The following is a 14,248-nucleotide window of genomic DNA, read 5'->3' on the forward strand; positions in this document are numbered from 1 at the left end:
TTGTGTTAATTTTAGTTAGTTTTTTGTGTGTTTTAAATAAGTTAAAAAGCTTATGTTCAAATTTGGTGACTACAATAAGTTTTTCAACAAGTTAATATATCGTGAAAATCGATTGAATTACAGTTAAAGTTTTTAAAAGGATTTAAAAATGATTTTTTTTTTCTTTTGTCTTTTCTGTAAAGCAAAATCAGTCAATTATTTCGATAAATGAATTGACTTTTTATGTTGAGTTCTGAACAGAAAATGAAAACAATTAGTTTGTTTTAAAAATCAATTAAGTGATTTTAACATAATTTTATTATGTTTTAAATCTATTTTTAAATTCTTTTAATAGATTTCATTTAATGATCAAACTGTTTTAACCATCTTTTAAAGTCTATATAAATATTTTTTTCTGATCATTTCAAAAAAGAAGAAGAGAGATTACTGGAAACGTTTTTCAAGAAAAAGATCAAAGAGCTCTAAGAATCAATCTTGTCATCTTGGATCATTGCTTCTGTGTGAAATAGGATTTTGGGTTAATTCTTTTGTTCTTCAATTGTGTAAAGTCCAGATGTATTCGAATTCATTCTTTTAATTTTGTATTGTGTTGTAAAACAATTTCAGATAGTGTTTCTTGTGTTTTTGTTGAAAGTGTTGTGTGTTCTTGAAGGGTTAAAGATCAACACTCTTGGTTGTGGTGTAATATGTTTTTGATTACTTAGTGACTTCTTAGTGGTGTGTTGGGGACTGAATGTAGCTCTTGGTTAAGAGTGAACCAGTATAAATTTATCTGTGTGAATGTCTTTGATTCGTAAAAACAACAAGTTTATATTTTTCAAAGAACTGTTAATATGTTAAATTACCAGTTGAATAGATAAACCAATTGATTGATTTAACTAATCTTCTCAATTTATTTCCAGTCTTTACAAAAATTTTGCAAAAACAATTCACCCCCCTTTGTTTCAACCAAACATTCTAACAATTCAAAAACCAAATAGAGCAACATTTTAATCAATTTTGTTTGTTAAATTTGAGCAAAATAAAAAAAAATATGATATGGAAAGTGATGTGGGTGCCAATGGTGAGAGAAAAACAAAGAAATAAGGTTTTGTTTGACTATGGAACAATAGGTGATGAATAAATTTTCAAGGCTACACAAATGAAAACTTGGACTTGGATACAGTTAAAATACTTGGATAACTAGATAATGAAGTTTGGATTTGTGCTTGTGATGAGGGCTGCTAGGTTCACACAATAATGAATTTAATTAGGTAATCTTTTAGAGTAACACAATTTTTATTTCTTTCTCTGTATAATAAAAGGAATGAAGATTAACAAGAAGCATAAGGAAGTTAAGAAAGTGACAATGTCATATAAAAGTTAACATAGGTAACGGTGGCTCCCCAAGTTTGTTTCATGTTGTCTTTGTGGTTATATGCAAGGATACATGAATGATAGGATGGAAAAAGTTTATCTTCAACATGTCTGTCTATAGTTGAATGGAGGTGCAACTTGGGTTCAGTGGGGTATCATTAAAGAAAATAAGAACATGAACAAGTCTCCAAGAACTTTTATTGATTTACATGTCACTTCTTTTGGAAGTCATGGCTTATACAACAACCAATTTCTATGTTACATACTTTAACTTCATAACAAAATATGAGTAATAGTCGGGGTGAAATTTATGATGGGTGAAATTTATGATGAATGGATCACTAATTAGACATTTGCAGGGACTTGGTGTGAACTAAATATGTGTTGGATGTTATATGATTCTAATTGCTTTTAGAAAGAGTGAAGGGATTTTTTTTGGCTTGTACGTGTATATAGACTCTATAGTTGTATATGGATTCGAGCACCCCATGTGTTCATATATATATATATATATATATATATATATATATATATATTCTTTAAAAAAAACATACTTCTAAAGTTCACTCACCCCTTTGAATAAGAAAAAGTTTATTAGCTACATAGACAACTATAATTTGGCGAAGTTGGGATCAAATGAAAGGAATTTTCCAAGTTATGGATATGAATATATGTTTGATAAAGTACATTAATTCACTGGTGCAAAATGACTTCTTATGTCAATAAATAAGATTAAAGTACAATTGTTGTAAACAAAAATACGATGACATTTTTGTAACTAGTGAATTAGATATTACATCAATTGACCAATTAACCAATGTAATTAGTGCGTAGCTTGAGATATTACATCGATTATTTATTTTAACCAATGTATTTTCACTTTCATTCATATTTTACACAAGTTGTCGTAAACAATTGATGTAATATCCTCTTAAAACCCATAAACCACATTTTTGTGCTTCACTTTGTTTTCGTTGTTGCAACTTTAGTTATTCGATTAGCTTCTTGCACACACATCTCTTCCCCTTCAAAGTTTATTCCTTTCTAAAGCTTCCTATCATTACACCATTAGTTGTCGTTGCTACCATTGTGGCAACAGTATAATGAGTTGTCTATCCTACTACACTATGTCATGATGAGTTTGGTTATGACACCACCCACCTCTTGCTGCAAGTTCATTGGCGCCATCAGTCGTCACAAATATGCCAGTATTGTCAATTATGAAATTGTCATTGCAAGAGTTTAGTAACACTTGATTTTTTTTTATATATTTTAAATGATTATGTATGAAGAATGAATATTTTTAATTAATTTTTTATTAAAATTAGATTAAGATTAAAATATATATAATCAAAATAACATTACAATTAAGATTTAAACTAAATTAAATAATTAAAATTAATGTTAGTAAAATTAAAAGTAAAAATTAACATTAAAATTAGAATTAGAATTGATATTGAACAATGTGTTTTTATCTAGTTAATTTATTTTTCATTATTTTTTATAATTGGTTTACATATGATTTGGCATATGACAATTTTCATGTACATATTTACTTAATATTTAAGTAAACATTTGGTATTTATTAGTTTGTAGTTTATTGTTATTTATTTGCAATTTTAAGTTGGTATACGCATAAACCATGTCATTTAAAAAAACAACATATTACATCACTTGCTTAAAACAACTGATGTAATATGTCCTCTAACAAATATAAAATTGCTTTACACAAGTATATTTTATATCAATTTTTTTGTCATAATCAATATAATATTTTTTGATTTTACACCAGTTTAACAACTTTACGTGGTGACATTTATATTAATTCTAAAGTCAATGTAACTAGTAAAAGGTAATTGATGTAAAATATAATTTTTGAACTAATGCAAACTAATTACCTTGATTTACAAATTTTATAGTCTAAAAACTTCAAGAACCTTCACAAGCCTCTTCCGACCATTCTATTAAGTGGCCATATAGAGAATATAATTAATACAAAATAGTAAACTACCACTGCTAGCAAAGATAAGCCAATGGATGTGAAACACGACTTTTATTGATTATGAAAAAATACACACAACTTATATGGGAAGGTAGTTTCAGCAATATCCAATAAGAATCTTTAGCACATCTTAAAGATTGATTAAAATAATTATTAAAATAATCATTTTATTAACATATAAATGAAATGCGTTGTACTTTGATATGCTTATGAGTTATATCTCGTGATATGCTATAAGTTTATTCTCTAAACTATTTGTATTGATAAACTTACATGCATATTACGAGTTAAACATAAGTTAAATTTAATCAGTCAAGAAATCTAGAAAACAATAGTATGAACTAATTTTTACCATTTTAAAAAATCAATAAACCATTTAACATTAGAAATTGATACTTTTTTAATTAAAATGTAAAGTATTAATAAAATTTAAACAATTTATTCCCTAGTTTACTTCTTAAGAAAATTTATATTCATTAAAAATACATAGTCTTTATTAAGGGCATTGCCTATTTTTTAATAAGAAAAAAAATTATATATGTTTAACTAAAAAAAGTCCAAGTGGGACAGTTGCCTTCTAACATAGATCCATCAGTCTATGAAACTCCAAGACAACAATCTCAAATTCTTAAAGTAGTCTTACTTTGGAGACACCCAACATTTTTGAATTTGCATCCAACAGAATTTAAAAAATTCCGAAAATATTTTTTATTTTGAAAATGAAAATTTAAAATTGAAAATAATACATTATAGAAAAGTAGATCTAACACAATTTAAAAAATTCTGAAAATATTCTTTATTTCAAAAATGAAAATTTAAAATTGAAAATAATACATTATGAAAAAGTAGATCCAAAAAAGATTATTGTGTTCCACATATAAAAATATGAAAACAAAAATCAAAATCTCATTCTGAATAAAAAAATATGGAATTGAAAATAATATATTCCAGTGTTGGAGATCCCACATCGACTAGAGATTAGGACATTTCATTATATATAAGTGGATGCAAACCTCACCTCATGAGCCAGTTTTATGGGGTTGAGTTCTACTTCTTAATATGTATCATAACTATTTCGAACCAATTCTAGCGAGTATTTGTTGGGCTTATCATACCACCCGCTATCGGGCCGTTATCGAACCACCCATAACATATATCTCATTTCATGAGCCGGTTTTATGGGGTTGAATTAGACTTAAAACCCACTTCTTAACATCTAGAAAAATTTAGCTAGTAGAGAAGGGGGTCCAGAATGTAATTTAATATGTATCCCTTTTTTTTACGGTATTTTTGTCTTTTCACCTGTAATTTCTGAAAACTGGTGTCATAAAAGGAGGTCCATTTAGTTTGAAGGGAGTGCATTTAGCATTTCCCCAAGGTACCCATACATAGCATATAAAAACGAAAAAGAAGTTATAAATACGCAACTCGAAAGATTGCCGCCCAAATGATATAGCATTTCAAATACTGCAGTCTCTTTCAAATCGAAACTCCCAAATCAAAACAAAACGATTCGTTTCGCTCATTCAATGACTCACTTTGCAGAGTTCGATTTGAGAGAGAGAGAGATGAACGGGAACAAAGCTGGGGCATCGTTGGATTCCTTGATGTCTTCCTTCAACGCTCGAATAACGCAGCTTCAGGAGCTTGTCATTGCACGAAACAGTGAGTTTCCATCGATTCATTTCAAACCTTCATAATATTATTATTCCTATTTCTGTTTCTATAAACCAAAGAGTTTTGTTCGCATACGAATTTGCAGTGTACCCTGCGAGCAGCATCGCGGATCTGTTGGCGGTGGATGCGGCGGTGAGCGCGATGGAACTTCAGGTGAAGGCCATCAAGGACCGGTTGCGCGAAGAGACGCAAGCCATTCCCAAAACCAAGGCATTCTCATCACACAATCTTTTTTTTCTTTTTTGTTTTCAATGAGTGCTGTTCATATTTATTTATTTTTCTTTTGAATTAGTAGCTTCTTTTATCATTGGCACCTAAATTCAAATTAGAAGATTTTTTGCTTTTATAATTTTAGCTATTCTTTTAGAAAAAAAAAAGAGTAACACTCTTAGATACGGTAAGATTGGGTTGGGACAAACTTTATCTCTAAAGAACTAGAATATATATATATATATATATATTTTTTTTTTATCAGTAATGAATAAATAAAATTAAAGGAGATACTTCCGGGGTATCCCAACCCATATACATTATCCAGAAGTGGATTTCCTAAAAATAACCAACATCGGCGACCACCGACTACACCTATGGGTAACGCCGTTTCATCGATCGACGATCTTTTTGACATAACGCCGCTTCATCAAGGCGATCATGGTGACCTTTACTTACTTACGGTGACCTTTACTTACTTACGGCGACTACACACATGGAGATCGCCGTTTCATACCGGCGATCATGTTGACCTTGTATAGCTTCTACACCCTCCGACTACACACAACCAGCGATCATGTTGACCTTTACATACCTACGACGACCACCGACTAAGCACTTGGTGATCGCCGTTTCATCGACCGGCGATCATATTGACCTTGTATAGCTTCAGCAACCTCCAACAACACATAACCGGCGATCATATTGACCCTGTATAACTTCAACAACCTCCAATACTTATGGCGACCACCGACTACACATGGAGATCGCTGATTATGATGACCTTGTATAACTTCAGCAACCTCCGATTACACACTTATGGAGAACGACTCTTCTTCGATCGGCGATCATGTTGAATGGAGAACACCGCTTCATCAACCGGCGATCATGACAACCATGCAAGAGGTCACTAAGCTTAGAAGATGTCACTGGTCGCCTCTCGCTTAGAAGATGTCACTGGTCGCCTCTCGCTTAGAAGAGGTCACTACGCTTGACCTGTATGAACGTATTTTCCTGCGTCCTCCGCCACCCCTGCCACAACCGAGTGCACACTATGCCCTTCCTACCCAGACCCTCGTACAGCCGACTTCCCTTGGAAGATTGATATACACCCGCTCAACCAGATAGCAGCTGCGACAGAACCTCAGTTTGCTGCTAACACACGCCCCACCTCTACACTAACCCGCACCTCCAAGCCTCCAATTTTCCAAATTGAGCATATGTTGCTTCCAAGCTACTGCACCCTTAGGTACTGGAGCACCAACCCCCTCCCTTACGAACATAATCTTATGCAAGCGAGACAGCATCATCCAGAGACTCTTCTTATCACTACTCCATCTCGATTTTATGCAACCACCTTCCTACTTACAGATTTTTAGGCAGATATTTGGGTTGAGAACCCATTCTACGAAGGAGTGATTAAAGGATTGCATCTTATGTTTCATCCACATCCAAGTCTTAAGTTGCACCTTTTGGAAAATCTCCTCCGCGTCTACTACCCCTTGCTTGAAGATGATCAGGTTCCTTTGATCCCATATGCATCTGACAACAGCTACCCATACTCCTTTCCAAATCAGATTTTGGTTGTTACTGACTTGGAACATGTGGAAGCTAAGGAAGTGTGACCACAGGTCATTCTGCTGGACAAAGGAGATATCTAACCACCGGAAACACATAGACCACACTCTTTGAGCGTGACAACACTCCATGAAGAGATGTTGAGCCGACTCCTCCTCCTGCTGGCATAGGGGACACTCCATGGAGCTTAACTGCACCCCTCTCCTGTTTAAGTTCACTCTCGTAGGAAGTTTGTCCAACAACACCCTCCACGCTGTCACAACTGCATTTGGAAAAGCCTTAGCCTTCCACAAGAGTTCATACACCTCGGACTGATTACCTCTAAGACGTCACGGAGAACTGCCCTGGTTCTTCCTTCCCCCACACCTGAATATCCGAAACATTGTATTTCATATTGACCCTGGACAAAAGCAAGACAAGCTCCTGTTCCAGATCTGACTCCCATACAAATCTATCACGTCTCCACCTTAGCCTCCACCTCCACACCGAATTACTCCATTCACCAACCTCGCCTACTTTTTGTCCCTTATTCATGGACAGGGAGAATAGCCGTGGGAACAAAGTCTTTAAATCCTTCCTACCAAACCATCTTTCCTCCCAGAAATAAGCTTTGTCACCACAACCTAGCTCCCATCCTAACTCTGCTTGAAACGACCCTTTACCTCCTCCCTCCTTAAATATTTTCAATAAATCTCTCCACCACCATGATTGGAATTTGAGGGGTGTATGGCCACTTTCATGCCCCAGAATATACTTGGAGTCCAAAATCTGCTTCCACCTCCCAGTCTCTTCCGATATACATCTCCACCTCAATTTGGCTAGAAGAGCTTGATTGAATCTTCTTATGTCCCTACATCCTAACCCTCCCTCCTCCTTTGCTTTACAAACGTCTTTCCAGCTGACCCAGGCAATAGGTTTATTTACCTTCCCCCATCCCCACAAAAATCTCGATTGAATGCTTATAATCTTTTTACAAATCGAGGACGGTGCTTTGAACATAGATAAGTAGAACAGCGGAAGAGCAGTAAGAACAGAATTAATAAGGCAGATTCTCCCTGCCATGGATAATAACCTTCCTTTCCACACACTGAGTCTTGCTTTTAGCTTGTCTAATACTGGTTCCCAGAACTGCTTCTTTCTTGGATTTCCTCCCACTTCCAAACCCAAATACTTGAACGGGACTCCCATTTGAGTACAATTCAAAATCTTCGAGTAATATGTAACGACATTGCTTTGTACATTTATGCCTGCTAACCTTGACTAGAATATATAAATAAGAAAAAGTAAAATATTTTATTTTTTATAAGTTCAAGTTAGTTTTTTCTAGATGTTAAGAATTATAATTTAGAGAAATTATATGATTTTTTTACAAATTAGTTTAACATAATCCTATTTTAACTTATTTAATTTTTTTGTCTTATTTTTCTTTCCTTTCTGAAGAACAAATTAGTCATGATACCTTCTGTCAATTGTAGTTAAGGGTTGTATACCTTCATATTGATAAATTTGGTTGTGATATTTAAAAGAGAGCAGTCTCAGTAAGAATTCATCGTTTTTTTTAAAACTAGGATAGACTAAATTCATATATTTTTCAAAGTTTGAGGATCAAACTTGTCAATATGAAAGTACTGATATAGTGAGCACGTTTAATATAAAGAATTGGACACTAAAATACATTTTTCCTTTATATAACTAATCAATACTTGATTCGTTGTGGGTTTTATTTCAAGCGTATGCTACATCTTTTGTACTAGTGGAAAATTGTATAGGCGCATTTGGGTAAATATTTTAATTAAATGGTTATTCGGCATGCTCGTTTCATGTGATCGCTAATATCATTAACATTTGATGGAAGCTTGGTGAAAAAGGTTAAAAATGAGAATGAGCCATTTTTGGATAATTTATTCAGTAACCACAGGAAGAAAAAAAATGAATTAAATTTTTCATCAAACACTTTGTAGGAATAAGAATTCAAAATGAATTAAATTTGTGTAACTTAAAATTAACTTATGTACAATTGATTTATAGAGATGTCTTTTATTCAACTTTCATAAAGCTGATTTTAATTTTTGAATATGCTTATTTTAATTTTTGAGAAAAAAGTTAATTCATTTTGCCTTCATATTTTCTTCTCTTACAATTGCTTATGAGAAGTTTTATCCTAACAGGGTCTATGAAGTTTCTTGAAATCACAACTAAGGTTTTTATGCGAGATATAAACTATTTTCACAAGTCTAAATAACATCAGGAAAAGTTAGTAAGCTTTTATCAAATGAGAGCTTATTCATTAGTTTGATTGTGAAGTTTATGAACTACGCTAAATGAGTTTACAGAGAAGTCTTAAAGAACTTTCATATTTCCAAATAACATCGTTCAAATGCTCCTGTGCTTCTTGCATTTATTTCAATGGACCAAGTCTCTCGATGAGATATGCTTGGAGATCAGAATGGGGAAGTTTAATGAAAAGAAACATTCTTTGAGTATTTACCCTACATGCAATGGCAGTTGTCGACCATTAACAAAATTAAACCTTATGCTTTGGAAAGAAGTAACCAAATTATTGTATTTGTTATAGCCTTGCTGTTTGCCCCTATTATAGATTGTTTACAATGTACTGACTGGGTGATTAAACTATTATTTTCAATTGATGACCCTTGAATATGTCTGTTGGCCTTATTGCAGAAACTAATTGATGCATCACTGCGACAGCAAAAGAAACTGCAGAATATGTCTCTTCATGTTCCCTACCAAATGGCTGATAGAGTGACAGTGGCACACTTAGAAACTAGTAGATGGTAATATATATATATATATATATATATTTTAATCTGTTATGTGCTTTGGTGTAATGAAATTTGAGACGATATTATCTTTGTTTGAACTGATACCTAATTGTTGTCAGTGCTGTTCTGCAGTTTGTTTCCTGAATTTTCGGGACAAGACTCTGGATCATTTGAGTCCTTGAAACTTGATGAGGAGCCTGCTGCAGTACCTAAGGTAAGTGAGATTTTAGACTTTCAAGATACAAAGCCTACATATTTTTTACCTGTTTGCACCTCACTAGCTATTTTATTGATATATGCTACCGCTTTCTTGTTTTAAATACCTGGATTAGGCTCACTTAGGCTTTCTCTGGTAGCACCAATCCTCCTTATCCTAACCCTTCTGAAATATTTAAATCAGCACTAGTTGTTGATTGTTTATGACTTTTCTATTACCTTGCATTTCATGTAATTTTGTTTTGTTTCTTTTCTTCTTTTCAATCTGTTTTACTGGCTCCTACTCGAGAATTTGTTGCCCTGGCTTTGCTGAATCCATCTCATTTTCTTGTCATTACTAGATACAGTGTATAGTTATGGTTTACATTTTCTTTTGTTTTACTTTTCAGGAGAAAAAAGGTCGTGGCTCTCCACCAACGTGGTATGTTGCTGGAAGTGAGTTAGATTCTTTGTCATCGTAAGTAACTACGTATACTTTCATTGATTAAATATTTCTCTGTAAATTAACAATCAGAATTCGGCTAGATCATATATATGTCTAACACACCTGATGACGTGACGATGAATTGTCAACAAAACATGAATTGTCAGCAGTTTGTCATTGAAATATCTCAAACATGCTGACTTAGTCAATGACTGGATTTTTGATTAAGAAGCATGCACTTTCCTATCCATGATTTATGCCTACTTCATTATCTGACATCAGGTCTGATTTTACAGATATATGAGAGGCAGGCTTACACTAGAGAAGGTGAATGCAGCAATCAATGATATGGTGTCTTATGCTGAAGCTAATTCTCAACTTATCGTAGCCCCAAAAAAGAAGGTAAAAGCACAATTTTTTGTTTGATTGTAAATTATACTTGCTACAGTTTACCTTTGTCTTGACAAATTTTTCTCTTTTGTTCTTGAAGTTGGCGGAAAATCTTTGGGAAAAAGCCCTGGTGAGTGCAATCTTTCATTTCATTTGAATTATTTTCACAAGGAATTATATCCCTTTGGTCATACATTTTTAAGTTATCTATTTATCAGTTTATGCCAAAAGAAAAAGGTTCTCAGTTGTCTTAACAATGCAGGAAATAAGAGATATTGCGACCATGGAAGGGATTAAGGGAAAACACTTTTTTCTTGAAGCTGACATAAAAGGACCATCGCTGAAACTTGACAACACTGGAAAAGCAATCCTGACAGTGAGTATTCTTTTCTCAAACATGTTATTTTGGTGAATTTGAACTTTCTCTTGAATTACATTTCAAATTATATGATATTTTAAATTGGATAATCAAGAATATTTGAAGTTCTAAACTGATGTAATGTAATCATGCTGGATGACCAAGCACATTGTCATTTCTGCCTTCACCCTTTCACCTGTTCATAATGTGGAATGGTTGAAGGATAACCAAAGGAGAGGCTCCTCTTTCTAGCCAAGACTATACTGTAAAGATAAAGAATATAGATATAATTAGGTCTTGTAGTTCAGAAGTTTGTCATTGCTTATTCACTATGCAAAAATTTATTCTGCCCCACATCTTCCCTAACAAGATGAGATATATACTGTGTGGTTTTCATCATGGCTTTGTCAGAGATCACTGATATGGTTTCTGATCAACCAAATTTGGTTGCTAAAGTGGGACTTTTGACAAGGTTTATGAGCGAAGGAAAGGAACAACCGATTTTAAAGTATCTGTGTCAACTATTATGCTCTGTATTATATGATGAATAATATGATCTTTGTAGGTTTTTGTCACCTGTTGGTTATGGTGGTATCTTGTGTTTGAATAATTCTGTAACTTTTATTTTAGGATGGGTAGTTTCTACCCTGGCTATTTCTGCAGTATAGGGCAGTTATTTCAGAAAACATATTATAACTAATTTACTAAAACTAGAATAGAATGTTGTTATGTACAATTTGTTAGAATTATAGGGCTAAAACAAGAGGGGTGAATTGTTTTTGAAAGATTTTCGCAAGTATTGAAGGTAGAGTGAAAAGTTATGAAGAATTAATCAATGGAAAATTTGTCCAGCCAAATATAAAACTGTTTTTAAGCTTGATGCAAAAAACAACTTGTTGTTTTTATGAAACAATCGGTTGTTTTTATCAGTAGTTTATGAAAACAAATTTAAAGCAGTTTAAAGAGTATAAGTATTGAGAGATTCACACAGAATGTTTATACTGGATCACTTAACACCTGAGCTACATCCAGTCCTTAGAAACCACTGAGAATTCACTATGTATTCAACCCTAGATTACAAGCTATACACACCAAGAGTGATGATCTTGAACCCTTCAAGAACACACACCACTCCTTGACTTCTTACACACAGTCAGAACAACCCTCTGACTTTACAGATACACAGATTATAAGAGAATATGAAATAGATTATACTTGATTACAGGAAATAATAGTTGCTCCTAATTCACTTTTTAACCAAAGCACAACCCAAGGCTATCTTGCTTTCTTAAATCCAAACTTTCACAAAATGTATATGAATCACTTTTTTTTTTCTCACTTGAAATAGGAAGGGTAATCCTAGCTTTATACCTCATCAAACTAACTGTTTTAATTAGTTAAACATGAGCCAAAACAAACAGTTTGTAAATAACTGGAAACATATATAACAGATTTATGAAAAGCTGTTAAGAAATTAAAAAATCAACCGGTTGAAATGTCGATTTAATCGGTTGAATTGATTTGACAGTTAAGCCAACCAAAACCAAAACAATTCAAAAACCCTTCACACAGGCGGAGGAAAAAACAACTGATTAAAACGAGAAATCAACAGGTTGTTTTTCGCTTAACTTTGAAAAATATTTTTCTTTTTAAAACTAGATTGATTCAGTTGTGAATTTGATTAAGAGTGGATCTAGCAAATTCTAAACAACCTAGAACTAAACCCTAAACATAGCAACAAAGTCTTCAAGCTGTCTTCATGGATTTGGAGACCTCAAAGCTTCATTTTCAACACAATTGCTGAGAAAATTCTTAAGTGCTTACTCTTAGTAATCAGCCCAAAACTTTGCTAGCAAATTAGGACACAAAGGAAGAAGTCAGAATAAAAAATCTGATATTTTGCAACCAAACTTCACTATTCAGGGTCCTTTAACTAGATCTAAGGGACTGAACCATAATAAGCACCAAAAAAGTTATTTTGTGGTCTTGTTAGTTGTGGATCTTCATGCTGCTTATACGTGAATGATTATAAACTGTAACCTATGAACCCTGCAGTTGATACCTTTTCAACTTTAGTTGCTCAAAAGAACAGCTCTAAAACACTAGCCCACTAACCCTAATATCTGAATTATTACACTATAAAACTAGCCAATGAACCCTGCCGTCCATGCCTTTTAAACTTCAGTTGCTGAAAGAAACAACTCTCAGGAGTCAGGACCATGAGAATGGCTATTCTTATGAATGCAATTTCAACCCTAGCTACCAACATACCGTAACGCACCATATTGTACATGTATTTTATTATCACTTTGCCACCTGTTCAGTGTGAAGTGAACAATGTATACAATTTAACCCACTGTTTGTGGATGTCTTCTTTCTTTTAGCGCTCGTCACCCCTGATTTAACGAAACATTGTGCTTAATGCTGCTCTGCTCTAAAGTTTCACGATTCTGCTCTTAATTTGGCTTCCAATTTCCAAATAATCTAATTTTTAAATGATTATGATTGTTCCTAATGTCACTAAAGATCTTTGAGTTAAGCAATTAATTTAATGATTGTAGCATGAGTTTTTCCCATTTGCATTTTATGTCAAGGATTGAAGACATCAAGTTGAGTGTATGGCCAGTTTTACCTCTTCCTAAAACATGAGATGTAAATTGGTTGTTTCTTTTATGCTTGATCAATGCTGATATCATTATGAGGCAATATACGAAGGCTTAATATGGTCGCAGTAGACAGTGGCGAAGCAAATGTGGTGAAATCTTAACGTAGTTATGCCATTATCCCCCAGGGAATGTTTCTCGATATTTTTTGACGCAATCCTATTAGAAACCGGATGAGAGATAACCGAAGAAAAGTCCTTCATGGAATATTTAGTCTGCAATTTCTCCAGATAATTTGCTTCTTGCTACCCTGAAGAAATTTCACGTCTCCTTTGGCTTTCTGCAGGTTCTTCGTCACCTTGGTCGAATCAACGAGACTCGTATTGGACACAACCGGGTCATCATTCTACAGAAGCCCCACTAAAAGGCCTGGTTATCTCAGTGTTTCATGTGTAAGTACAAAGTAAAAGGTGTAAAGAGTCATTTGGAATATTAATGTAGAGCACTCAATTTCCTTTTACTTTTTATCTGTGGACGTGTATAGTTCTGAGCAGTGATAAAATGTATGCTATCATTTGTGCATTATTAGTTTATGAACATGGAAAAAAAATTCGGTGAATTGTGATACAACAGCATGAAGACTTCTTGTTA

General features: G+C 33.5%; 1 protein-coding gene across 1 annotated transcript; it reads left to right on the top strand.

Annotated features, from left to right (window-relative positions):
* The first annotated feature begins 4,784 nt into the window (after nucleotides 1-4,784).
* LOC137819459 (spindle and kinetochore-associated protein 1 homolog) lies at nucleotides 4,785-14,248 on the top strand. The gene is made up of 9 exons (XM_068623312.1): nucleotides 4,785-5,023; nucleotides 5,121-5,245; nucleotides 9,506-9,618; nucleotides 9,739-9,820; nucleotides 10,212-10,279; nucleotides 10,543-10,648; nucleotides 10,737-10,766; nucleotides 10,899-11,012; nucleotides 13,944-14,248. Exons 1-9 carry the CDS (start codon nucleotides 4,888-4,890, stop codon nucleotides 14,019-14,021), a joined length of 852 nt encoding a protein of 283 aa, XP_068479413.1. The 5' UTR covers nucleotides 4,785-4,887; the 3' UTR covers nucleotides 14,022-14,248.

Source organism: Phaseolus vulgaris, chromosome 10 (genome assembly GCF_000499845.2).
Source record: "Phaseolus vulgaris cultivar G19833 chromosome 10, P. vulgaris v2.0, whole genome shotgun sequence".
In the NCBI taxonomy this organism is placed as follows: domain Eukaryota; kingdom Viridiplantae; phylum Streptophyta; class Magnoliopsida; order Fabales; family Fabaceae; genus Phaseolus; species Phaseolus vulgaris.

Bases quoted from the DNA above. Each gene is read 5' to 3' on its own strand.
- LOC137819459 (XM_068623312.1), top strand. From the start codon at position 4,888: ATGACTCACTTTGCAGAGTTCGATTTGAGAGAGAGAGAGATGAACGGG. The intron at 9,619-9,738 runs GTAATATATATA...GCTGTTCTGCAG, and splicing joins CACTTAGAAACTAGTAGATG to TTTGTTTCCTGAATTTTCGG. The intron at 11,013-13,943 runs GTGAGTATTCTT...GGCTTTCTGCAG, and splicing joins CTGGAAAAGCAATCCTGACA to GTTCTTCGTCACCTTGGTCG.